Genomic DNA, 25,427 nt, shown 5'->3' with positions numbered 1-25,427 from the left:
GGGGGAGGAATAGTGCCCCATCGTTGGTGTCAGTGGGAGGAATAGTTCCCCATCATTGGTGTCAGTGGGAGGAATAGTGCTCCATCATTGGTATCAGTGACACCAATGATGGGGCACTATTCCTCCCACTGACACCAATTACACTTGCTGACCCTGTTCTAGTATGGTGCTGCTGCAGCCAGCATATGTGGTTGCAGCAGCACCTCTACACTGAACACTTACCTGCTGCTCCTGCTTTCGATTTTCGCTGGGCCGCTCGGCTCCGCCCCCTCGCTGGTGATTGGCCACCTGTGTGCCTTTCCTGAGCTACAGTTCTGGTGGCCAATCACCGGTGAGGAGGCAGAGCCGAGTGACCACACGAACATCCAGTTGCCGAACTGAAGCAGCAGCCGCGCTTTCTGGACCAGATCGTTGTGGGACCGGAGCCAGGTAAGAAACAGCCCCTGCCCACCCCTGTACTTAGTGTCCCTTCCGTTGGAAGGGGGGGCGGCGGCGGCACCGCGCCACCCCCCTAAAAAGTGTCAGTATGCCGTATACCGGTGTATAAGATGACCCCCGACTTTCGAGAAGATTTTCAAGGGGTAAAAAGTTGTCTTATACGCTGGAAAATATGGTAGTTAAAAAAAAACACTTAAAAAAATTAAGCAATTTTAGCACTATTTTATTTAACATTTTTTAAAATGATTTTTAATTATTAAAAAAAAAAAACTTTCATAAGAGTAGTTCAGTGCTACCATAATACTCTGAGGGGGAGTGATCAGGTTTTCTTTTTTTTTTTTACTTTGCTTTGCAGGAGCAATACAAATAATTGGCCCTGCAATGCAATGCTTGCTTTGAAGTGATATTATTATTATTATTATTATTATTATTATTATTAAACAGGATTTATCATATGAATATGTGATATGAATGGGTTAGGTTCATGACAGTTCAAAATACTAGTGATCTGTGATTGGCTACAGATGATCACATGGTACAGAGTGCTGTAATTGGCCCATATACCATGTGAGAGATGTGAGCCAAACCAACTCATTAGGAAGGGAAGCAACGCTGTTATGAATCAAATTGATTCATAACAGCTTTGCTGACATTGTGATCATGTGACATGACTACTGATTCCCATTTAATGGGATCCGCATTCCACTGTGTCCACTGCACACTGCGGTCATGTTCATACAGCCAGAGCGACATAACGGTACATCGCTCTGCCTGCTGATGCCACCAGTACATTGCATCTTTAAGTGGTAATTCCCTAATGATGAAGGTAAAACAAAACTTCTAGCCTGAACCCAATTTTGGCATGTGTGTATATTTCTTGCCAGTACCATGACCTTCCACCAAAAATTCAAACTAAACGCTTCTACTCCTGATGTGCTTGGGGCTTACCACTAAAGTGTGTATTATTTGTTTGTACCTGTAGTATGGCCCAGAAAAAAGTAGCCCCCAGTGCTATTTACAGTGTGGAATGGCCATCTGTCATCTTCAAAGAATCTTCAATTTTGTCTTTTTACATTTAATAAGACTTTTTTCCACAGTGCATATGACAATGTGCCTTGATATAAGCATTTAAATACCAAAGCATGCAATGCTTTTTTCTTTGATTCTGTCTGTTGACATTGCTGTCAAGGTCATCATTTACATTTTAGCTCATAACTGATGTAAAGACTTTTAAAGTTTTGGGTACAGAGAATTTTGGGTACCTTAGGTTTTTAATGTTTTCACAGGAGCACACCATTTTAAACCTTGACATGTCTGCTATCTATTTACTCTATGCAAACCCTTCTTTCATATTTCACCAAAAATGAATATGATAATGTGTTTGTTTGCACTAACATTCATAGAGTATTTTTTCCTGAAAATATGCATTTAATAAACAGTTGTGCAAAGCTATCTGTTTTTCATGCAAGATGTAATTTGAGGAGCCCAGGAGCACCAGCCAGCCATTTGTAAAAATATATAGTCTTTATTGACTACTCGAAAACAAGCAAGCAAACAAACAAAGCAGCTTTCTTCAGCAACACAAATGCAAAACAGTCCATAATTCTGGTATAATGAAACTAACACATTGGCTAACCTCAAATATACCAGTCCCACACCAGAGTTTAGGGATCCCAGCTGCTTCTGGGTGCAACATAGGCTGCAGGAGTCCAGCAAACAGTGTCTCAGTCCCTAGATAGTCCGCACTTTCTCGCAGCTGTGAACCACTTCTCCTCACAGACAGGTGCTGATTCCTTCAATTTCTCACTCAAAGTCTCTCCGAGCCTTGGAATCTGGGTCCAAACCGAAGAATTACCAATCCAGAGAGCACTGAAGGGTTGTTTGCCCTTCTCTGGAATACCCTGCATGGGTGAGGACTTCTGAGTACTAAAATGTGTTCCCGTCATCCCCCGTAAAGGGACAACAACCCAAATAGTGGTGAAATATATCTCCCATCAAGGACTCAGTCATGGTGTCATGTACAAAGGCCTCTGCTTTCAGAAAATATCTTATATCCAAAAACGCAGATTTTAACGTGTGCAAAATATGAAAACAAATGCACTAACTGGGAACTAGATACAGTTAACAAAATTATTCAATCCTTGAATTGGCTTGAATTGCCAAAAAGTCTTTAGAAGTCCTTGTGTTTCTTCTATTATAAAACATACTTCATTGAACCAAAAGTGTTGAAACCATCTATAGAAAAAGCTCTTCTTTTTTCTTTTAGTTGGATCCCTTAACTTATAGAAAGAATGTAGTGTTTAATTAGGCAATGTAGCTCTGATCCTCCTCAGCTCCCTTTGATTGTAATAGGAACAAGTAAACTATAGTGTCCTAACACCACATTAAATAATCTTTTTACACTTTATGGACCTTTTTTCATTTTTGTTTTTGCACTTTTAAACATTGTGGTGTGAAAACAATGTTCATGTAGTGCTGCAGTTTCTAATTTTTTTTAATAGGTTTTATTCTACTACATCATTAAATAGTTGAACGATTTTAATAACTAAGGAAAAGCAAAATACGTGAAAGCAATAACATTTTTTACACAGTGACTACTTTAATATCTACACAGAAGCTGCATGTGCTGTGTTTTTCTTTTACATTTTATTGGAGATATAAAAAAAATATAATTTAAACATTCTGCGCTATAATATATACAGTATGTGACTCCCTAACATAAGACAATCAGTAGACCATACGCAGCCACCTTAATATTGCAGGTAACAATATATAAAATAATAAAAAATAAAAGTGCACCACACTTTTATGTTTTATTTATTGGAGATATGTTGAGCATTTTTGCAATTGCTATGTGCATGTCTTTGTTTCTCACAGAATATATAATAGGATTTAAAGTGGGGGTAATGGCAGTAAACAGAACAGCAACTGCCCTATCCTGATCTAAAGATGTGTCTGTATATGGCCTTATATAAGTAAAAATGGCTGTACCATACTGAAAGAAAACTACAAGGAGGTGACTACTGCAAGTTGAGAGTGCTTTTTTTCTTCCATGTGATGTCCGCATATTAAGAAGGACTTTGCCAATGAAGAGATAGGAAAGAAAAGTTAGCAGAAAAGTGGTTGTGGCCAATGTTCCTGTGACCCTTGCAATAAGTTTCAGATTTAGAGAAATATCTTCACAAGCCAGTTTAAGCACCGGTTTAATGTCACAGAAGAAGTGCTCAACAAGAATATTTTCACAAAATTGAACTTTTGCAGTCATCAGCGCATGAAATAAGCCATGGAAAAAGCCAATAACCCAGGAGCTGAGTGCTAAAAGCACACAAACCTTTGGACTCATTATCATTGAGTATCTCAAAGGATGCCCAATAGCCACGTATCTATCATAAGACATTACTGAGAAAAGTACTGCTTCTGTACCACCCAAAAAATGGAAGAAATTTATTTGCAACATGCACCCACTAAATGATATGGTTCTTTTAAAGGATAAAAAGTCAACCAGCATCCTGGGTACAACTACTGAGGAATAAAAGATGTCCAGAAAGGATAAATTTCCCAAGAAGAAATACATGGGAGTATGCAGATTGGTATCTAAAATTATGATGATCATAACAGAGACATTCACTGAGAAAGTTATTATGTATAGCAGGAAGAACAATAAAAACAGCACTTCATTATATTCCTTTTCGTCTGTCAAACCAAGCAATACAAAGTTGGTCACAGATATATTTTTGTGTGAAATCACTGAATCAATAATAATCATGATTATCCTTACAAAAATACAATAGAATCATTCAAGAACAACAAATTATGGAAAAGAGATTTTGATATGCCTATTGTTAATTATAGATTAGGCAGTAGTTAGTACCTATAAAAAACTGAAATAAGGCTACAGTTAGTCATGGGGGGAATGACAAAAACTGAAATTGATACCAAAGGATTTATAGACATTAAAGTGGTCAATCACAAAAATCTTATAAAACCTTCAAAATGGTAATTTCACTTGAAAAGTTATGTTCCATCCTTTCAAATCAACCTCGAAATCCTGCCATGCTGGTCCTTGTTCAGGCACCTACTGTTATAGGGTGAAAACTGTTTCCCAATTGTTGATGGGGATAGTAACGCCCATGCTGATATTTAAGCTTGCCATACACTCATCTAAATTCGGCCAGTTCAGGGACTGGATGAGATTTGATCAATGTATGGACTTCTCCACTATACAGAAGTTTATTATTTTATCAGCTTTTATTGAAAGGACATGCTGGAAAAGGTTTTTTTTATCTGTAGCTGCAAATGTTTATGAAAAACTAAGCTGCCATCTAGTTAGGGGATAGATATACATTAATTTGAAGTTTGACTTGAAAAGTTGGGGACTAAAAGGCCTCTTCTATATTTACAGTATACGTTTTACAGTTTACATACCTTACCCTGTAAGTCTCATCATTATTTGTCATCAATGATATTGGTAAAATCTTTCAAACCAAGCAATGCCTTTTCACTAGACATAGGAGGTCTGAGGGGGCTCCTGTCTCCATATTGGTGGCTTGTGGGAAAGAATGATAGACATCACACATAGAAAACATGTTTATGTACTTGAATTCAACAAGGCTTACTTATGAAACTTTAAAGTGGTCCTAAAACCTGAAAGTTTTTTTTACCTTCGGGCATTCTCCATGCTTGAGTGTGCAGCTTCCCCCTTAGACCCCTAATACTTGCCTGAGCCTGACCTTGACCCAGTGATGTGTGTGAGAGCAGCATCTCTCCCTCCTCATTGGCTGAGACACAGCAGCGGCAGCCATTGGCCACAGTCAGTGAGGAGGGGGGGGGGCAGGGCCGAGCCATGCTCTATGCGTCTCATAGGCACACAGAGGCGACTCAGGAGCAAATATGCTGTCACATACCTGATGGAAATCGAGTGGGGGCTTCTCTTGCACCTCTTGTTCAGCACTCCTGGTAGTGATGACAGGAAATGTGAGGACACAGAGTGGCACAAGGGTCATTGTAGCAGGTAGTGCCAGCAGGGGTTTGTGGGGAGCAGATGACCGTAGATCACCAGGCAGAAACCAGGAACTTGAGCATGAGTTGCAGACAGGAGTATAACCAGGTCACAAGCCAAAAGGCCATCAACAGCCGGGCAGCGAGGTACAGGAACATCAGGCAGAGAAAGAGTCAGGACACAAGCCAGGATCAGTACACAGCCAGGCAGCGAGGTACAGAAGCGCAAGGCAGGAGCAGAGTCAGAATACAAGCCAAGGTCAGAGCAGGCAGGCAGAGATCCAAGGACAGGTCAGGGGCAAGTCGAGTCGTGCACAGGTAAGTAAGTCAAGGCTCAGGTAAAGCAGGAAATAGCTGAACCACTCAGAAATTCATCCATGTTAGAGTCCAGCTTAAATAGGCTGTTTGGCTCAAGAACCCATATATGTGCACTAATATGTTTGCACAGGAGTGCCAATACCTGTTTTGTATTGAGCTTTTGTTCAGAATTATGAGCATGCACATAAGTAGATGCCTGTGTCAGCCTTCTTATTCCAACATATCCTGAGGGTCTCTTATACAAGCAGCTTGATCTGGCGGCTCCCAAAAGCGGGGAGGAGCCAGTAGCCCCGGTGGGGGAACTTGAGAAGAGGAGGTTCAGGGCTGTGTGCAATCTAGTTCATTCTACACTCCTGTGAGCCATTTTTAACTGACAGCGGGCTGAAGCCCACTGTCAGCTGATGTCACAGGGCCAGTCTTGGCTTTGGAAGGATCGCAGCCAAATGGTCAGAATCCATCCTAGAGCAGGGGCGGACTGACCATTTGGAAATTCGGGCACTGCCCGAGGGCCCGGGGTCAGTAGGGGGCCCCATGAGATGCCCCTGGTACCTTTTTCATAGGCTTTTTTGAGTTTGGACAAGGACACAGGGGACCCATGATCCCCTTTTGGCCGGGGGCCCCATGAGTTGTCAGTCCGCCCCTGTCCTAGAGTGTTGAGTAGCACCTAGTTCAGCCTCTCAACAAGCCGCTGAGAGCATGAGCCAACTACTCCCTCCCCCTCTAGAGCCCAGCGCTCCAGTGAGAGCTGAGTATGCAGCCTCCAGCAGTTATATGAGAATTGCATTTGTGAATGCTTCCTACACCTTTGATTAAGATAATTGTTTATGGCTTTCTGCCGCCATGTGATAACTGTCTTTACTGCACTCATTTTTCTGTGCCTCTCCCTTTTTGTATGATACAATCTCCTCCTTCCTCATTGTAACCTAACAATTTGTGTATTTAGTAAAGAGTGATAAATGTTTTGCACAAAAATCTGAAGTAGTCAGTCAGAATGACCTCTGTTAAAATAAGATAAGGATACATAGTAACATAGTTTATCTGGTTGAAAAAAGACTCAAGTCCATCCAGTTCAACCAACAGAAAGAAAAAAATCACACACAAAAATACAAAACCCCCGTATACACAATCATGTACCCACAGTTGATCCAGAGTTAGGTAAAAAAAAAACAAATCAGCAAAGCAGGATCCAATTTGTCTTGTGGGGGAAAAAATCCTTCCTGGTCCCCCAATAGGCAATCAGATATTCCCTGGATCAACCTTACCTCTAAAGGTTAGGAATGCTAGGAAAGAATTCAGGCTTTTTTTTAAAAACAATCCACTGAGCTAGCTTCAACCAGCTTTTGAAGGAATCTATTCCACATTTTCACAGCTCTTACTGTAAAGAAGTCTTTCCGTATTTGGAGGTTAAATCTTTTTCCTCCAGATATAAAGAGTGACCCCTTTGTCTTCTGTGCTGATCTTAAAGTAAATAACTACACGGAGTTCACAATATGGACCACTTATGTATTTATACATGTTGATCACATCCCCCTTAATCTCTTCTAAAGAGAGAATACATTTAGTTCCTCTAATCTTTCCTCATAGCTGAGCCTCTTATCAGTGTATCTTGTGTATCAGTGTATCTTATCAGTCTTAGCAGTGTAGAGCTACAGCAGGTTGAAGCCAAGCCGCCGGCACCATGAGGGGTCCCAGCGGCCATCTTGACTTGGTCAGTATTGTCTTATTACTTCTATTATGCTCACTTGCCTGACTCTTGGAATAAACATCCTTGACATACTGCACTATTGGCCTCCTCTGTTCTTTTGAGCTCTGGTGGGAGCTGGCTATACTTGCAGAGCAGTCATCCCTGAGTGTGAACCATGAGGCAGTGAATGATACATGACCAGATCTGACCAGACCTATTTGAGGACATCTGATGTTTTTTGATATACAACACAAATCTGCATAAAGATTGCGTATCTGGTGAGTGCGCAATATATACCCTATTTTCTCACCTCTTCCACGGTTCCAGTTATTGGACGTCTGAAGATCATCTGAGATCTTACTCCGGAGTCACCTTGGACTTACCTTTAAGCTGATTGAGTTTGACACCTCCTTCACGATATTAGCCACACACTTAGTGGCACATACATTTGCACAGTGTCACTATATTATGCATATTTATATGTGAAACTATTGTTTTTATGCTTCCATAGTTGCAGCTGCTGCCTGCTGCCCCTTTCCCTCTAACAGATAGCATGGGGAAAAGTCCCAGTGCTATCTGTAAAATTTGAAAACGGCACGGCCATAAGGATTTCCATGATGCTTCAAGCTACAAAATGCTCAAGTGTGAATGCAGCCTAACAATAAATAATCCATGATTTCCATATTTTGGTTTCTATGCATTACTGTTGGGAGATCTGATCTAAAAAGGCAGAAACTACTCAAAATTGGCCATTATATTTTTACATTTCTTAAATGCCGCATATGTGAATTACTAATTAATTACTGCATGCATTTATTTATTATTTCCTTCTGTGAATCGACTTTAAAGTATTTTTATGAGGTATAGTGAATTGACAGTTTTAGCCCTCATGCACACGAGGCGTTTTAATAATGCTGGTAACGTTAGCTATGTGAAGTCATTTTAAAAACATGAGTTTTTCAGATTTTTTTTAGTGTTTTTGCATTAGCGATTTGCAACGTTTTTCCACATCAAAAAATTGGTCAAAATAAGTCAGGAAAAAGCCGCTTTGCGGCTTTACCACGTTTTGCCATGTTTTTCAGCATTTTTACAGCTAAAAAACTCCTCTAGAAACCCACTAGTTTTGGGGTTCTTTTCCTGCCAAAAAATGTTGATTACAGCCTATGTGTGCATGGACACATAGGGCAGTGTTTCTCAACTCCAGTCCTCATGGACCCCCAACAGGTCATGTTTTCAGGATTTCCATTATTTTGCACAGGTGATTTGATCAGTTTCACTGCCTTAGTAATTACCACAGCTGTTTCATCTGAGGGAAATCCTGAAAACATGACCTGTTGGGGGTCCATGAGGACTGGAGTTGAGAAACACTGACATAGGGTAACATGCTGGGGAGTTTATTGCCATTGTAAAAACAGCCATTGTAAAAATGTCAAGTGTGCATAAGGGCTTAGGATCATATACGATATTTAGAGAAAATGTTTTCAGACACCTACATATCTCATGGGAGTTGCTTTTGTGAATGGAGCCCAGTGTCACAAATCTGCAGCTATTCCCAAAGACTAGCGTTTTTACAGCTAAAAAACTCCACTAGAAACCCACTAGTCCTGTTTTTTTTTCCAGCCAAAATACGTCCCTGTCAAAAAACGTTGATTACAGTCTCTGTGTGCATGGACACATAGGATAACATGCTGGGGGGTTTACTAGCTGTAGAAGAAACGTCAAAAGCCAAAAACAGCCGCTGTAAAAACATCCAGTGTGCATGAGGACTAATGTTTGTTTTTGGGTTTAATACCGCTTTAATGCTTTGCAACACAACAGAAAGGCTGATTAGTTTTTTTTTTATGTCAAATTATTGTACTATCCCATTTGTATCAACATAAATATTTTCTTTCCATTAAAAAAAGGCTGTTTGAATTTCCCTTACTTTTAAATGCAGAATATGAGGTTACAGTATCATTCTGACTCCGGATTAGAATGTGCTGTTAGCTGTTTATCCACAATATATATATAATGGTTATTTTCCCAGTGGTAGAGGTCCAGAAGGATATACTGTAGGTAATGAAGCTCTATGGTATATTTAACCACTTGCCCTCCAGAGGATTTACCCCCCTTCCTGACCAGGCCAATTTTTGCAATACAGCACTGCGTTACTTTGACAATTGCACAGTCATGCAATGCTGTATATATATTAAATGTATGTCTTTTCTGTTCCCACATATCTGTTCTTGTTATATACCTCTGGAGGAACATTTACAGTCCCAACTCTAAGTGCTGTTGTCTCACATAAATATTGAAGAATGGTACCTCCAGAGGGTATATGAACCCTAAGCCCCTCCTCCACATATGCGTTTTGATTCCTTTCCCACAAATAGAGCTTTCTTTTGGTGGTATTTGATTGCCTTTGCAGTTTTTATTTTTTTGCGCTATAAACAAAAAATGACCAACAATTTTGAAAAAAATCATTTTTTGCTATAAAACATATCCAATGAAAAAAAATTGTAAAAATCTAATTCTGCCATAAATTTAGGCCAGTCTAAAAAATGAGACTGGAATTTTTTTTTTTGTTTTATACTAGTAATTGCGGCAATCAGCGATGTATAGCGGGACTGTGGCAGGCACTCTGACACTGGATGGGAACTGACTAACTGCCACTGACATCCCCAGTGACACTGATACAGTGATCACTGCTAATGGCACTGGGCAGGAAGGAGTTAACATCTGGGGCAATCAAAGGGTTAACTATGTGCTGTGCATGTTTTACATTGTGTGCTGTCTTACTTGGGAGACATGCTGCTTTGTATCTATCTGCTGTGCTTAGAGATACAAAGCAGCATGTCCATGCTAACAGGGAAAGACCTGTGTTTACACAAAGATCTCTGCCCTCTCAGCCCTGCTAACTATCACCGAGTCCTGGCCAGGACCCGGTGATTGACATCCCCAGAAGCCAATAGTGGTGAGGGTAGGGCGGTGTGCACGCCCCCTACATAGAAACGCAGATCACCTATATATATGTGATTTTGCGCAGCTGTGCCGCCCTGTTGCAGTACTTCTGCTATAGGATAGAGGGCAAGTGATTTCAATTGTTGGATGAATTGATAGTAAGATAAGGGAAATATTTGGCTCAGATAATGTTCCTCCACAAACATTAAAAAAGATATGTTATACATTTTACATACAAGTCCACCAGGGGGCAACAGCAGAAAAGTGAAAGATCTGTTCCCTGTGTATTCCTAACAAAATTTTGATGGACCAGGAAACCCCCTGTTGTCAAAGATAACCAAAGAGCTGTGTTGATTGTTGAAAATTACTCACCTAGCACCTCCGTGTACCACCCACAAACTGATATGCTGGTAGAACAGCTCAATAGAACCCTGAAAGTATGATAAAAAGTAGTTGATAAAGAACTGGGAGTTCCTGTTACCATATTTAATATTTTCCACAGGAGAAGTGCTTCCACAGTGTTTTCCCTGTTTGAATGTTTGTATGGTAAATGCTCCTGGGGAATCATGGATAAAGCCCGTCAAAAATGCGAGCAAGAGGTCACATGTTGCAAAAGTGCGATCTAACACATTGCTCATATATAGAATAGGATAACAGCTGTCATGTCCATAGTACGGGAATATATGCAGCAAGCCCAAGAGGTGCCGGCCAGATTTTTTAACTGGTCTTCTAAAATCAGAAACTTTTAACCTGGGAGGCAGAGTCTTAGTTTTAGTGTCTATTTCAAGGAGAGTACATTTCTGGCAAAGTGGCCGGGCTCTTTTGAGATCAGCAAGAAAATCCATGATTCAGCTACCAGGTATATGAGCCTAGATATGGAAAACCCCACAAAGAGTATGCTTTGGCATATCTAGATAATGTTTTCATTTTAGTCTTGACTGGAATTACCACCTGCAGAAGGTCCACGTGGTTCCACATTCCATTTGTTAGCAGCATATCCAAATAAATGCACTTTAGGCCTGGAAGTAGCTAGGTATGTGGGCTACAGCAGAATGTGTGTACAGGGGGTCATAAAACTTCTAATGGACAAAATTCAAATAATTAAAAGTTGGCTCCAGCCCATGTTAAGAAAACAGAATAGGGCCTTTCTGGGGATTATAGAGTACAGTGGAGGTTTGTGCCTAACCTTTCTATATGACGGCACCACCTTGGTGAAATGAAAAGAAAAGGCAGTAGAAGCTTTTTTTTAGAGATGAAGGCATCATTGTGTAGGGGATCAGTATCATCCATTACCCAACTTTAATTCATTTATTGTACAGATGCCTGTGATGAATCTACAAAGCAGTTTCTTGACTATTTGCTCATCTTAGCACATAACTAATTAAGCTTGCCTGCCGACATCCATAGGCAAACAATGTCTATTTTTTCACTGATCAATTAAAATCAACTCTTTCTTGTAAAAATGAAAGCTGATCACTACTGTCAGAAACAATACAGTCTTGGAATTAGGAACCATAAAACATAAATGAAAATTTCCTCAACATGGGTCATTGTGTTGTGAAAGTTCATCTATAAACTGTGGTAGAACAGCAGCTAAACAATCCTATCTGTAATCATTTTAAAAGGTATTTAAATTTAACAAACCAGCATACCTATACATTTACTGTAAGAACATTTTATGGAATCTGGAATTTATAAAGATGATAGCGTTGAAGGGTCAACCAAAGTGATCCATTTTTTGATGGGCTCACCATGAGGCTAGTCCAGCCAAAATAGGTATTTGCTAAATATAGAAAGTGAAAATGCGCTGTACCTCAGGTTAATAATAAATCTAACCACATCATAAAAATAGAACAAAGTCTAAGAAATGTTATTGCTTTTCTGTTTTTGATAGACAAACACCTTTTCTTAAATTTCTGTTTATAACAAGTACAGCATGCTTCTTAAACTTCATATGGTACACTTTTATTGTATCTATATATGGAGCTGTACAGTATTTTGGTTACTATAAATAGTTTAGCATTCTCATACATTTTTTTCTTGTTACTGTTTTTATTTCATTTTTTTCTCTGTTCCCAAGCTGAAATTTGAACTTTAGAATTGAAGAGACTTATGGCCTTTTGTACGAATGCAAGTATTTATTTTATTTTATTTTAAGTCCTGTTGGATTGCAGATACAGTAAATATGTTATTGACTCCTGATATACAATTTTTTCAAATATATTATGAACTTACAGAGAAGGCGGCTTATTAATATTGTTATTATTTGAAAAAAAAACCCATATATATATATATAATATATATAAAATCACTTCCAGATGAACTTTATTTTGAAATCCTTCACTCAATTTCACTCAATAAATTTGGGTTCATATTCACTAAAAATATCCAATTATGTGAAAAGCAAATTTTTGTTTACTTATGTCATGTGCACATAATTAGATATGCAAAAAGAATAGGAATTTGCTTTTCACGTGATTGGATAATTGAGGTGCATTTTCATGATTTTCAATCTAGTCAATATATTAGCCTCACCGCAAAGATTTTCAAATGTTTTTGCACATTTGTGCCTTTTTTCTGAAGATATTGCAGCTTGATTTACCATATTCTTTCTGAAATGGATTTCTGTATGAGAGAGTCAGCCTTTATTATAAACACCTAAGCAATCGCAGTGTTGTAATTAAAGTGATTGTCACAGGTCAGTTAACACTACATTTAATCATTTACACGAGAAAAAAACTATAGCTGACACCAGGGCTTTTTTTTTTTCTTCAAAAAATAGGCGCAGGAACCCTCCCCCTTCTGAGTCACTTCTTGTCTCTGCCCCCTACCCACCTCTGAGCACCGTAATTTGGTTCCACCCCCTACTGACCTCCCAGTACCGCTCCTTTTAGAGCATACTAAGCCAAGTACCATTTTGTGGTGCTATGTAATTTGTTTGGAATTTAATAACAAAAAAAGCCAAAAAATAGATCCCCCACAGCCAGCAGCAATAGATTTCTCCAGCAACAATAAACCCCCAAAACAAAATGCCACCCCAGCAACAATAGACCCCCAGCATCAACAACAGATCTCCCAGCAGACAGCATTAATAGACCCGCCAGCAGCCAGCTACAATGTACAATTGACCCCTCCCTCAACAGTAGATTACTTCCAGCAACAATTTAACCCTCATCAACAATAGATCCCCCAACAACAATGGACTTTCCCAGCAACAATAGACCGCCACAAAATATACAGTGACAATAGATCCCCCAGCAACAGTAAATCTTCCAGCACACCCCAGCACCTCTTGCTATTACAAAAGAAAGGAAACAGGAGGCGCTCATCTAAGTGCAGCAGATAAAACTGTATTTAATGGCAAAGGATTAAAAACACTCACAAGAGTAATAAGAAAACAAGCTCATCTGTGTATATAGGGTGATCGTTCCTCAATGTCCTGCAAGCACCACTGGTGGCATGAAGGATGTGTGCTGGGCTGATGGAGTAGAACGAAGGCACAGTAAGAGTCAATCCTGCAGTGTGATGGTGTTGTATGACCAATCCAGCAGCGCTCTACAGGAAGGGACTGTGCAATCAGCCTGGAGCGCTCCGGCAGAAGTGACGTCACAGGAAGAGTTGGGGAATCCATTGGATCATAAGACACAGACGTGGGACAAGCAGGCTACGCACTCGGAACCTCCAGCTCCTTCTATTGGTGTTTAATTTGTTTTTACATTTAATTGCCGATATTTTCAGCATTTTCTTCATTGTTGTCTTCATATCTTTGTTTCTCACGGTGTATATTATAGGATTTAAAGCTGGAGTTATGACAGTGAACAGAACTGAAGCTGCCCTGTCCTGATCTAAAGATTTGTTTGTATAAGGCCTTATGTAAGTAAAAATGGCTGTACCATATTGAAGAAAAACTACAGGGAGGTGAGCGCTACAAGTTGAGAGCGCTCGTTTTCTTCCATGTGATGTACATATTTTTATAAGAACTTTGCCAATGAAGAGATATGAGAGAAAAGTTTGCAGAAAAGTGATTGTAACCAGTGTTCCAGTGACCCTTGTAAGAAGCTTTAGATTTAAAGATGTGTCTACACAAGCTAGTTTTAGCACTGGTTTAACGTCACAAAAAAATTGTTCCACTAGATTATTTTCACAAAATTTAACTTTTACAGTCATCATGGTATGCAACAAGGAATGAAAAAATCCAATAGTCCAGGAACTGAGTGCTAAAATTACACACACCTTTGGACTCATGATTGTTGAGTATCTCAAAGGATGTCCAATAGTCACGTATCTGTCATACGACATAACGGAGAAAAGTATTACTTCTGTACTGCCCAAGAAATGGATTTGCCACATGCACCCACTAAATGATATAGTCCTCTTATAAGATAGAAAATTAACCAGCATCCTGGGAACTACTGAGGAATAAAAGATATCAAGAAAGGATAAGTTTCCTAAGAAGAAATACATTGGAGTATGCAGACTGTTATCTAAAATGATGAAGCTCATAACAGAGATGTTCACGGATAAATTTATTATGTACAGCAAAAAGAACAGTAAGAACAGAAATTAATTTAGTTCTTCCTGGTTTGTCAAACCAGCCAAGACAAAATTGATTAGGGATATGTTTTTGTGTAAAATTGCTGAATCTGTATTATTTATCTGTATCTGTATATAATCTATCATAGTTATTCTTACAGTACAAAAATATGGTAGAATCACTCAGAATGATAAATTGTGGAAAAAACAATGTATTCAGCAGTATTTCGTACCTATAAAGTAAAGGTAAAAAGGCTAAAGTAACAAAAACACAATGCATCCAATGGGGTGGAAGGACAAATGACTAGACCTTGCTTTTAACCATACATTGATCAGATCTTATACAATTCACTAAAATCTCATTGTCAATAAATATTTGACTTGATTTATTTAGATGAGCTCAAGATGTCAGCTGGCTTGATTTATTCTCTAGCACATGAAGTGACAGCAGCGCATTGGGAGCTTGAGATAGAAATTGCTCTCTAACTTTTTTTTAATGAGGCTGTACATTTATGTAAGAGCTTGATGTATCACATGTAGCACAGTTCTTTGTATGGTGAATAATGATCTACAGCCCTGGTGCCCAACCTGTGTTCCTTTGACACTTTTTTTTGTGGCCCTTGAGAACCCTCCATCTGTGTTTCCTATGTCCTGTAATAGCATAATCTCTAGCAGTCCCATATCATTTGACTTCAGTCTTTGACAAGTTCCTGAAGCATGTCCCAATAACTATTATAACATGATCACAATCTCCGACAAGTCCTAAAGCATGTTGGCAGTCTCTAACCATATCCTTTTGTTGGTCTGCAGTCTCCGTAGCATTACATTATTACATATTATTTGCAACCCTTTGTCCATGTCAAGGGCTGCACTTGAGGCCCTCTATATCAATAAAGATGACCACCACGGATCTACAGTATATTTAATGGTAACTATCCCATAGTCTCACTATATGGTATAGATGCTTTATAAAATAACATCAAGCCTCCCATCAACTAACTTCTCTCTTTTCTACTGACATTACTGGAACGATAACCTTATGAATGGGTTACATTTAAGATGACTTTTGAAGATTTTCAGTATAGAAATGGGCGGCACAGTGGCTTAGTGGTTATGGGTTTGATTCCCGACCATGGCGCCTGCATGGAGTTTGCATGTTCTCCCTGTGCTTGCGTGGGTTTCCTCCCACACTCCAAAGACATGCTGGTAGGTTAATTGGATCCTGTCTAAATTGGCCCTAATATGTGTATGTATGAATGTGAGTTAGGGACCTTAGATTGTACACCCCTTGAGGGATAGGGACTGATGTGAGTGTTCAATATATATGTGTAAAGTGCTGCATAAATTGACAGCTCTATATAAGTACCTGAAATAAATAATAAATAAAATAGGAATGGGGAGTAAATCTTATCCTGCACATGCACAGGATGGTTACACAATTTAAAACATATTACCTTCAAAGATTTACACAGTGCCAGAGACTTCAATATGAAACTGATATAAAATTCTCCATAATCTCAGGTATCACACAGCCAGCATAACATATATATGAGCAAACCAAGCAAAAAAGAGCAAGTAACTCTTGGGGGTTGATTTACTAAAGGTAAATATACTGTGCACTTGATTTATATGCAAAGGAAAGCCCTGAAATGAGGCAGAGGGCAGAAGAACTGAATGTACTACACACATTGTGTGTACTTTAAATACCTCTTTTTGGGTGTGTAGCAAGTCTACTGACATCATCTAGTTAACATCCAGTTCCTGAAGCTTGGATTGATTGCCTCTTTTATTTTTATATGGGGACAAAAGGTCCACCAACCTAGTGTGCTTATGGCCTTGGTGTTATTTGTTGTTTTTTAAGAATAGTATACTTAAATGTATATAAACCATAAAAATAAACTACTCTATTTTCTCACTTTTGGTTTGTTGACTGTACCATTGAAAGTGTTTTGTTATATCTGCCCGATAAGTGCAAAAAATATATTTCGATTTTGCAAGAAATCATGTAATCTGTCCACTTCCTGTGCTCTCTTTCTCTGCACAAGGTGGGGTTATGGAGATGAGAAGGAGAAAGAGATGAGTGAAGTTAGTCTCTACCAGATAGATAGTCTATGCAAGATCTGATATTGCAGTTTTTAAATAAAACAGCTGTTCAGATCCAGACCAATTCTTCTTTTTTTATTCTTTATTTTTTATTCTTTTTTTTTATTCTTCTACTTTTCTTTCCATCAAAAAGCTGTTTGAAATTTCAGTATTTGTAAATGCTGAATGCAATGTTACAATACCATTGTTACTGCTGATTAGAATGTACTGTTGAGCTGTTTATTCACACTATATACAGTATAATGTTTATTTTCCCAGTGGTGGAGGTCCAGGAGGATAGTCTGTATTCAATAGGACTTTATTTTTACTGTTGATTGCCAAAGAAATGCATTTTAATAAAACCAAAATATGTGGCTCGGAATACATCCACCCCCATGTGCCAAATGGAAGAATTCCACTAGACTGACCTATGAATTATTTTGTACTATCATTCAAGAAGATTAAATAGCTAGCACTCTAAAACCTAAGCATTATTCAAATATCCGCCATGCTTTCTCCTAATCATTATTTTTCATTCATTAAAAACAGTTGCTTTGTGATACCTCCAAAGCTCCTCCAAATGTCAGCAGTGATTTCACATTTCCCTTCCATTGAATCAAGCCATTGAATAGTAAAAAAAAATACTAATAATATAAAACACAGTTTTTGATTCAGAATTGTTTGTTAAGCTTGGGAAATTGTGCATTTTGCCATGTGTTTCAATAACGCACGGCAAACATGTATAGCACTTGCATTGCAATTTAGTCTGCATTGACATCTGCCGCACAGAAAAAGTGTGTTCTGCTGAGCGTTTCAGAAAAATGCTACAAACCTGCATTGCACTTTGCTACATAACCTTTTAGGCAGCAGCTAGGGAAGGACTGAAGGGGAATGCCATATTACATCAATTGTGTAACTGCTCTGAGTCTGCATGCCCTTTAAATGGCTATACCATAAGAAAGCATGCTGAGATATGTTAAATGCACATTAGTGATGGGCTTACGTTCAACTCGAACATCAGCTGTTCATATGTTCGGCAAACACACAAATGGAAAGGGCGTTTCGGTGGGCTCTGACAGTGCATTGTGATTGGCCAAAGCAATGCACCTCACCACAGGTCAAGTGCAATGCTTTGGCCAATCACAGCAGAATTGGGCAGAGCTAGCAATGATGTCACCGCTAGCTACACCCAATTGTTTACATCTGACTGGCAAAAGTCAGACCTGTCACATGCAGCGAGTGCCTGGCAGGTGCAGATGAGTCGGCGGGTGTAGTTTTTTTTTTTAATTTTGGCAAGATAGAACTTTTTTTTGGGCTTTCTTTTTTAATAAAGGACTTGTCAAAAACTTGTGTTTTTATTCACATTATACACTTTTTTGGTGCATGGGTAGGGATCTGGGACCCCCTCATTAAAGGGGGCATTACAATTCTGATAAGTCACCATCCGCTGACCCCCACATCCACAGCCTAGGGTTGTGGGGAAGAGCCCCATCTCACCATCAACATAGGGACAAAGTGCATTGGGGGGGAGCCCCCCCAAAGCACCCCTCCCATGTTGAGGGCATGTGGCCTGGTATGGTTTAGGAGGGAAGGTGGTGCTCATTCGCCCCCCCCCCCCTTCCTGGCCTGCAGGCATGTGCTTTGATCAAAGATCTGAAGGGAATTTAAGAGGGACTCCCATGCTTTTTTTCCCCATTTTGTGGAGGTGGGGTTCCCCTTAAAAGTCTTAACAGGCTTAAGGGGCCTGGTATGGCTTTTAGGGGGAACCCCATGTACTCCCCCCTCCCCCCATTGTTTGGAGGTGGGCTTCCCCTTTTTCCTCCTCCTACTTTTTAAAAATTTTCACTGTTTCATGTCCCTCAGAGTAGTACCTGAGTCCCCATCAGGGGCGGACTGACAACTCATGGGACCCCCGGGCAATAGGGGATCATGAGGCCCCTGTGTCTTTGCCCAAACTCAAAAAGCCTGTGAAAAAGGTACCAGGGGCATCTCATGGGGCCCCCTACCGATCCCGAGTTTCCAAATGGTCAGTCTGCCCCTGGTCCCCATACCACTTTTATGAACAATAAACCTTCACAATGAGCACTTTTGAATTTACAAGTTCAGGTCCCATAAACTTGCATTAAGTTTGTAGTCAAACATTCATTCACGGGAGTGTTCAGCCCAACACTTCTTGGTGACCCTTACAGTAAAATCACCCGCCATCCCAACATGGTTTCTGAAAGTAAAAATAGGCTTTTTGGTCAATCTAACCTAGTCGACTACCTTTAAAAATAACAGAATGGTTTAACTATGTGCCTTCCAGAGATTGTAGATTCATTTTGCTCAGCACAATACCCCATGCTGAGGAAACATTAATTTATGTTTTAGTTTGGCATTAGAAGCCTAGAGCAGGGCTCCTAACTAGAAAAAAAAGTACTCTCTTTGACAGCAAAAATATGTTAGTAGTGTGGTAAGAGTCTATTTCTTTTAATCTGTGAAGAAACAAAACTAATAATTACAGTATATTCAATGATCTTTGATAATAAAACAATAAAATGGCAACTTCCAAAGAAGTGAATAGGCATTCTATCACTGATTGACAATAAACTTTGTAACCACCTTATAAGCAAAGAACAAAGTCTAAGAAAATGTGTAACTTTATGATAGACAAACTTTCTTTTTTCCTACACATCAGTTTATAACGAATACATATCCAGCATACTTCTTAAACTACTTAGAAGGAACATTTTATTTACTGAACCTACATTTTCTACATGGTATGCTACATGTGGACCTGTACTGTATTTTTAGCTGATAAGTGTATTATTTTTATTGTTTGTATTCATTTATTATTGTTTGTTTCATTTTATTGCTTTCTCCTGCTGAAATGTAGACCTTGGAATAAAGGGAAAGTACAGACTTTTATGAATGCAAGTGTTTTGTTTAAGTTCCATTGGATTACTCCTATTGCTGGGTTGCAAATGAAGGTTCTTGACTTCTGAAATACAAAAAACAAAGTAAGTACCCATTATTCTTGTTATTATTTTAAACATATTTGATTCCATGGACTATCCAAGTTGGCCAGATGCTCTAAGAATTCCTTTCAGGTGAACTATATAAAGGGCAAGATTAGTACCTTCTGCTGTTTGTTTTACCATGTTCCTTCTGAGCTTGGGTTCACACTTCTGCGGTGCGGTATATCGCATGTGATTTGCACAGGAACCACACCGCATTCCTGTGCAAATCACATGCAAATTCTGTGCGGTGTGACTTGAGCCATACATTTTGTATGGCTCAAATCCCACTGCATCTGCACCAAAAAAGTGCAGGACCCTTTTTTTGGTTCGCACTTGAATCAGATCACTTGGGTATTCACACCTATGCGATCCGATTCTGCACATCGCAGTGTTTTAAGGACCGATTTTGGGGTGTTGTTAACATACGCACCCGCATAGTTTTGCATGAACGGGGTGCAATTCTGATGCGGTGTGGAATTCGCAGAGAAACCAGTGAAAATTTCCGCACTGCATCAGTTTGAACCCAGGCTGAACTTGATGGGAGAGTCAGCCCTCCTGATAATCACCTGATAAGCAATGTAATGAGAAAATATGCAATGTCTATGTCCCTGAACTTTAAAACGTATCCTACCAAAAATTTTTTAAAAACTCTTTCTAGAATAAGCAGTGAGCCATCACAAGCAGGGTATGTTGTGTGCCCTTGGGTTGCTATATTGCTAGGAAATTATAACTGAATTTTTTAAATACATTTGGGATAGGTAATAAAAGTTAACCCTTTTGCTGCCAGGTCCATGCATCGTACGGACCTGACAGCGAAGGATTTTACACACATTGGGGTTGTTTTACTAAAACTGGAGAGTGCGAAATCTGGTGCAGATGTGCATGGTATTCAATCAGCTTCTAATTTCAGCTTGTTCAGTTAAGCCTTGGCAATAAAACTTGAAAACTGATTGGTTTCTATGCAGTGTTGCACCAGATTTTGCACTCTCCAGTTATAGTAAATCAAACCCATTGTGTGTAAAGCTCACAAACAGACTCCTGCCTGTCAGGTGGAAGCATTTGGGTGGCTGTGCTTCCGATTCCTTTCACAGTATTAGTCCTCATGCACACTTGACGTTCTTACAGCGGCTGTTTTTGGCTTTTGACGGTTTTTTTTCCTACAGCTAGTAAACCCCCCAGCATGTTATCCTATGTGTCCATACACACACAGACTGTAATCAATATTTTGGCCGGAAAAACAACTAATGGGTTTCTAGATGAGTTTTTTAGCTGTAAAAATGCTCTAACGTGGTAAAACACTGTAAAATGCAGCAAACCAGTGGTTTTGGATGTTTGATCAAAAACATTTGTAGGTCAAAAAAAGCTAAAAAACACAAGCACTGGAAAACGCTGCTAATTGCGGCAAAATGCCGCTAAACGCTAATGAAAAAACGCTAAAAAAACCTGAAAAACACATTTTTAACATGATTTTACACAGCTAACGTTACCAGCGTTATTAAAACGTCCAATGTGTATGAGGGCTTAGGATCCCACGGCATGTATCCCGGGCTCTGCTTGCCCATCTGCAGACCTGGGACCTACATAGTGGTTGCCAGTGGGTAGAGGAGAGTGGACAAAAATACATGATTGACGTTACTTACAAGTCCATTTTCCCAGCCAGCATGCCTATGATCTGCATTGCATTACAGTCAGTGAAGCCCAGAGGAGACATGCAGGATCTTGTAGGCCCCCAGATGTCTCAATAAAGAGAATCTGTCACCAAAAAAATCATCACATAGGGGACTTTTTGTCCCCATGTGATGAAAAAAAAAGTTACATTTAAAAAAAATAGTTTAAATTGTAAAACATTTAAGTTACATCCAAGCACATAACCCCCCCCCCCCGCAAAAAAAAGTTGAGGCCACCCCCACATATAAGTATGTACAAACCTAAATGCACATATGCATGAAAACGGTGATTGTGTTACACATGTTACATATTGCCATGCACGCTGGAGTGAGAGCAATAATTCTAGCACCAGAACGTCTCCGCAACACTAAACTGATGACCTCTAGGGGCTTTTAAAGCATTGCCTATAGAAAATATAGGGTACTGAAGTATGTCACCATTTCACGGGTGCACACAAATTTAAAGTTTGACCTGCTGGGTATCTGTTTACTTACCGAACCTCATATTTTATATTTTACCAAAAACTGGGTAATTTAAAAAATTGTTATTGAAATTTGGTGTTTCCAAAACTGGAACATAGCAAACTGCATCAAAACTGCACCTGAACTGTGCATGGTGTGAACTGTAAGTAAAAATGTATCCAGAATACATCCGAAGTGCATTTTTGTAGTGTAAACTGGCTCTAAGGGCTAGTTCACACTAGATGCAGTTCAGTGCGCTTTTCTTCTACATCAAAAATGCATGCACAGTGTTTTCCATGTATTTCAATGGTCCTGGTTCACATTAGTGCAGTCAGTTTAAGTCAGTTTCTGGTGAAGAAGAAAACGTAGTACATGCTGCATTTTTTCTGCACAGAACCGTACTGGAACATAGCAAACTGCATCAAACTGCACCGGAACTGCGTGTGGTATGAACTGTAAGCAAAAATGAATCCGGAATGCATCCAGAGTGCATTTTGTAGTGTGAATTGGCCCTAAGACCAACTCTCTTTTGGTGCACAGAGACATGGAGGTCAGAATAGATCCTCAAAGATGTGTAAACATGTAAGTCTTGGTTCACACCTATGCAGGTTGCATTTGATGGGTTTCTGCATTGCGTTTTGCATTTTTGCACTTACGCTTTTGCTGTGTTTTGCAGGATTTTTAAATTGAAAAAAAAAAAATTCTCGTTGCTAGGCAGATTTTAAATGCAAAACGCAGCAAAAATGCAATACATGCTTTTCTGCAGCATTCCCATTGAAGTCTATAGAACCAATAAAATCCCAGTAGATCAGCAGTTTTTGAAATACTCAGACCAGTCCATCTGGCCCCAACAACCATGCCACGTTCAAAGTCACGTAAATCTCCTTTCTTCCCCATTTTGATGCTCGGTTTGAACTTCAGCTATTCATCATCACCACGTCTAGATGCCTAAATGCATTGTGTTGCTGCCATGTGATTGGCTGATTAGCAATTTGTGTTATCCTGCAATAGAACAGTTGTACCTAATAAAGTGGCCAGTGAGTGTACAATAGAAAGCTTACAATAGAAATAGAAACTTAACAGGCTTCAGTGGAGATGCTGCATGTAGTGAGTGTGTGCATGTAGTGCGTTTTCATGTGTTTTGCATTTTTAATCTGCCCAGCAACAAACTGGCCCAAAAGCACAGTGGCTAAATGGTTAGCACTTCCGCCTGGCAGTATTAGGGGCCGTTGGCTTGAATCCCAGCCACGGCACCACCTGCCTGGAGTTTTCTTGTTCTCCCTGTGCCTGCGTGGGTTTCCTCCAGGTACTCCGGTTTCCTCCCACACTCCAAAGACATGCTGGTAGGTTAATTGGATCCTGTTTAAATTGGCCCTAGTATGTGTATGTATGAATGTGAGTTAGGAACCTTAGATTGTATGCCCCTTGAGGGTTAGGGACTGATGTGAATGTACAATATATATATATAAAGCTCTGCGTAAATTGACAGCACTATATAAGCACCTGAAATAAATAAATAATAAATAGTGCTTTAGTTCCTCTTCAAAGAGCCTGCAACATTTAACCAGCAATGCACCTAAACAATAGAAAGCTCAAATGCGCCAGAGTTACTCAGAAGCAGGGGCGGACTGACCATTCGAGCACTCGGGCGCTGCCCGAGGGCCCGGGGTCAGTAGGGGGCCCCATGAAATGCCCCTGGTACCTTTTTTATAGGCTTTTTTGGATATGCTTTGAATGTGGGCAAGGACACAGAGGCCCCATGATCCCCTACTGTCCGGAGGCCCCATGATCCCCTACTGTCCGGAGGCCCCATGAGTTGTCAGTCCGCTCCTGCTCAGAAGAAAAATGCAACAAAAAAATCTGCATCTGTGCCAAAGTATAAGTAGTGAAGACCAGTTTTACTTAGAAGAGGTATGAAACAAATAGAAAAGTATTGCACCGATATAGTGTACCTGGTCTCTGTACAGGTACATGAATTTGTCACTGCCTCTGAGACACATTTATTTCTGTCTGCGCCAGTCTTTATAAATTCAAGGGATAATATTTTTTTGGGTGGGGGATTATGTATTCTTTAGGCCTAAAATTATATTTTAAACGTGTGCAAAAAAAATGCAAAAATCCAGCACAGGCATGACTCTTTGCCTCTGTACATCTTAATTGCTTGCAAAGTCAAACTGACAATAAATCTGTGGCAAATGATCACAGAACAGTCATGTGGGCAACTCTGTTGAATGCTGAACTTTTTCAGGTTATAGGGATGCCTCAGCATAGTCTTTTTCTAAAGTCCAAGCTTTGCCGCTTTGTTTTATGTCCTTGTAGCCATGAAGGAGCCATTTAGCCTCCCTGCATCAGATCAATGCCAATTGTGTATTCATGCGTCCATCAGTCAAGGCCCCTCTCCCTAAGGGGTTCAATGGGCCTACATTAGTGCGAGTGCATGTATGTGTATTTCCAGACATACCTTCAGCTATTTTTAGGTAGTTAGTGTATGTACGACTGCATCCAACAGAATTATGTAGAAACACACTGAAAACACATTAAAGTGGAGTTCCAGTCAACAGCAAAATAAACGTCAACAGCTACAAAAACTGTAGCTGCTGACTTTCTAAAAACAGCCACTCGCCTGTCTCACGATCCTGCAGTGTTCTCCCATTTCACCAGCCTTCCTGTGTTCCCGGCACTGGCATCTTCAGTGTGGGCATTGGGATCTGACAGCTTGCAGCATCACAGCCGGGTGCCCACTGTGCATGCGTAAGTAGCACTGTGCTTTTTGAATGGTCCCGTAGTCTTCTTCGGGGAGGGAGTGGGGGACAACTTCCAATCACCTAGGTAGTGGGAGAGGGTACCTGTCAATTTTGCTCCCCAAAAGTGCCAAACCTTAACAAGGAGTGGGTGGAGCTCCGCTTTTTAGTGGCGGTTCACATTAATGTTGATTGGATGCAGTTTGAACTGCATCCAATCCGCATGACATGTGAAATAACATTGCTTCTTATGGTGCCTGTTCACATATGTCCGGTGCACTGGAAGTGCAGATTCGGTGCTGATTGAAAAAGAGGCTTGTCCGATTTCTGAGTAGTGCCTACAGGTTCAGGGGCGGATTATAGGCTATTGACTTCTATGGGAACCGTTTCTAAACTGCACATGTCTTCAGTTGTGAACAGAAGAAAATCCTGACCTGAACCTGATCTAATCCTGACCTGAACCTGATGTAAAGCTGACCTGAACCTGACCTAAACTGCTGAACAACTACTGTGTCAATTAGCTGTGAAACCTGAGCTTAAATCTGCAAATCTTAAATCTGTGAAT

General features: G+C 39.9%; 1 protein-coding gene and 1 pseudogene across 1 annotated transcript; both read right to left on the bottom strand.

Moving 5' to 3' along the window:
- Nucleotides 1-3,244: 3,244 nt before the first annotated feature.
- On the bottom strand, nucleotides 3,245-4,204 carry LOC149459215 (olfactory receptor 12D1-like). Its single transcript, XM_089681419.1, has one exon. The coding sequence runs from the start codon at nucleotides 4,202-4,204 to the stop codon at nucleotides 3,245-3,247; it is 960 nt and encodes a 319-aa protein (XP_089537545.1).
- Nucleotides 4,205-13,984: 9,780 nt separating this feature from the next.
- LOC149459214 (olfactory receptor 12D2-like) lies at nucleotides 13,985-15,058 on the bottom strand (annotated as a pseudogene).
- Between the last annotated feature and the right edge of the window lie 10,369 nt (nucleotides 15,059-25,427).

This window comes from Staurois parvus, unplaced genomic scaffold (assembly GCF_062004578.1).
Source record: "Staurois parvus isolate SC_StPar_1 unplaced genomic scaffold, SC_StPar_1.0 ptg000267l, whole genome shotgun sequence".
NCBI classification, from domain to species: Eukaryota; Metazoa; Chordata; class Amphibia; order Anura; family Ranidae; genus Staurois; species Staurois parvus.
Note: the sequence above shows the minus strand (reverse complement) of the source record. Positions and strands in the feature narration are given on the sequence as shown.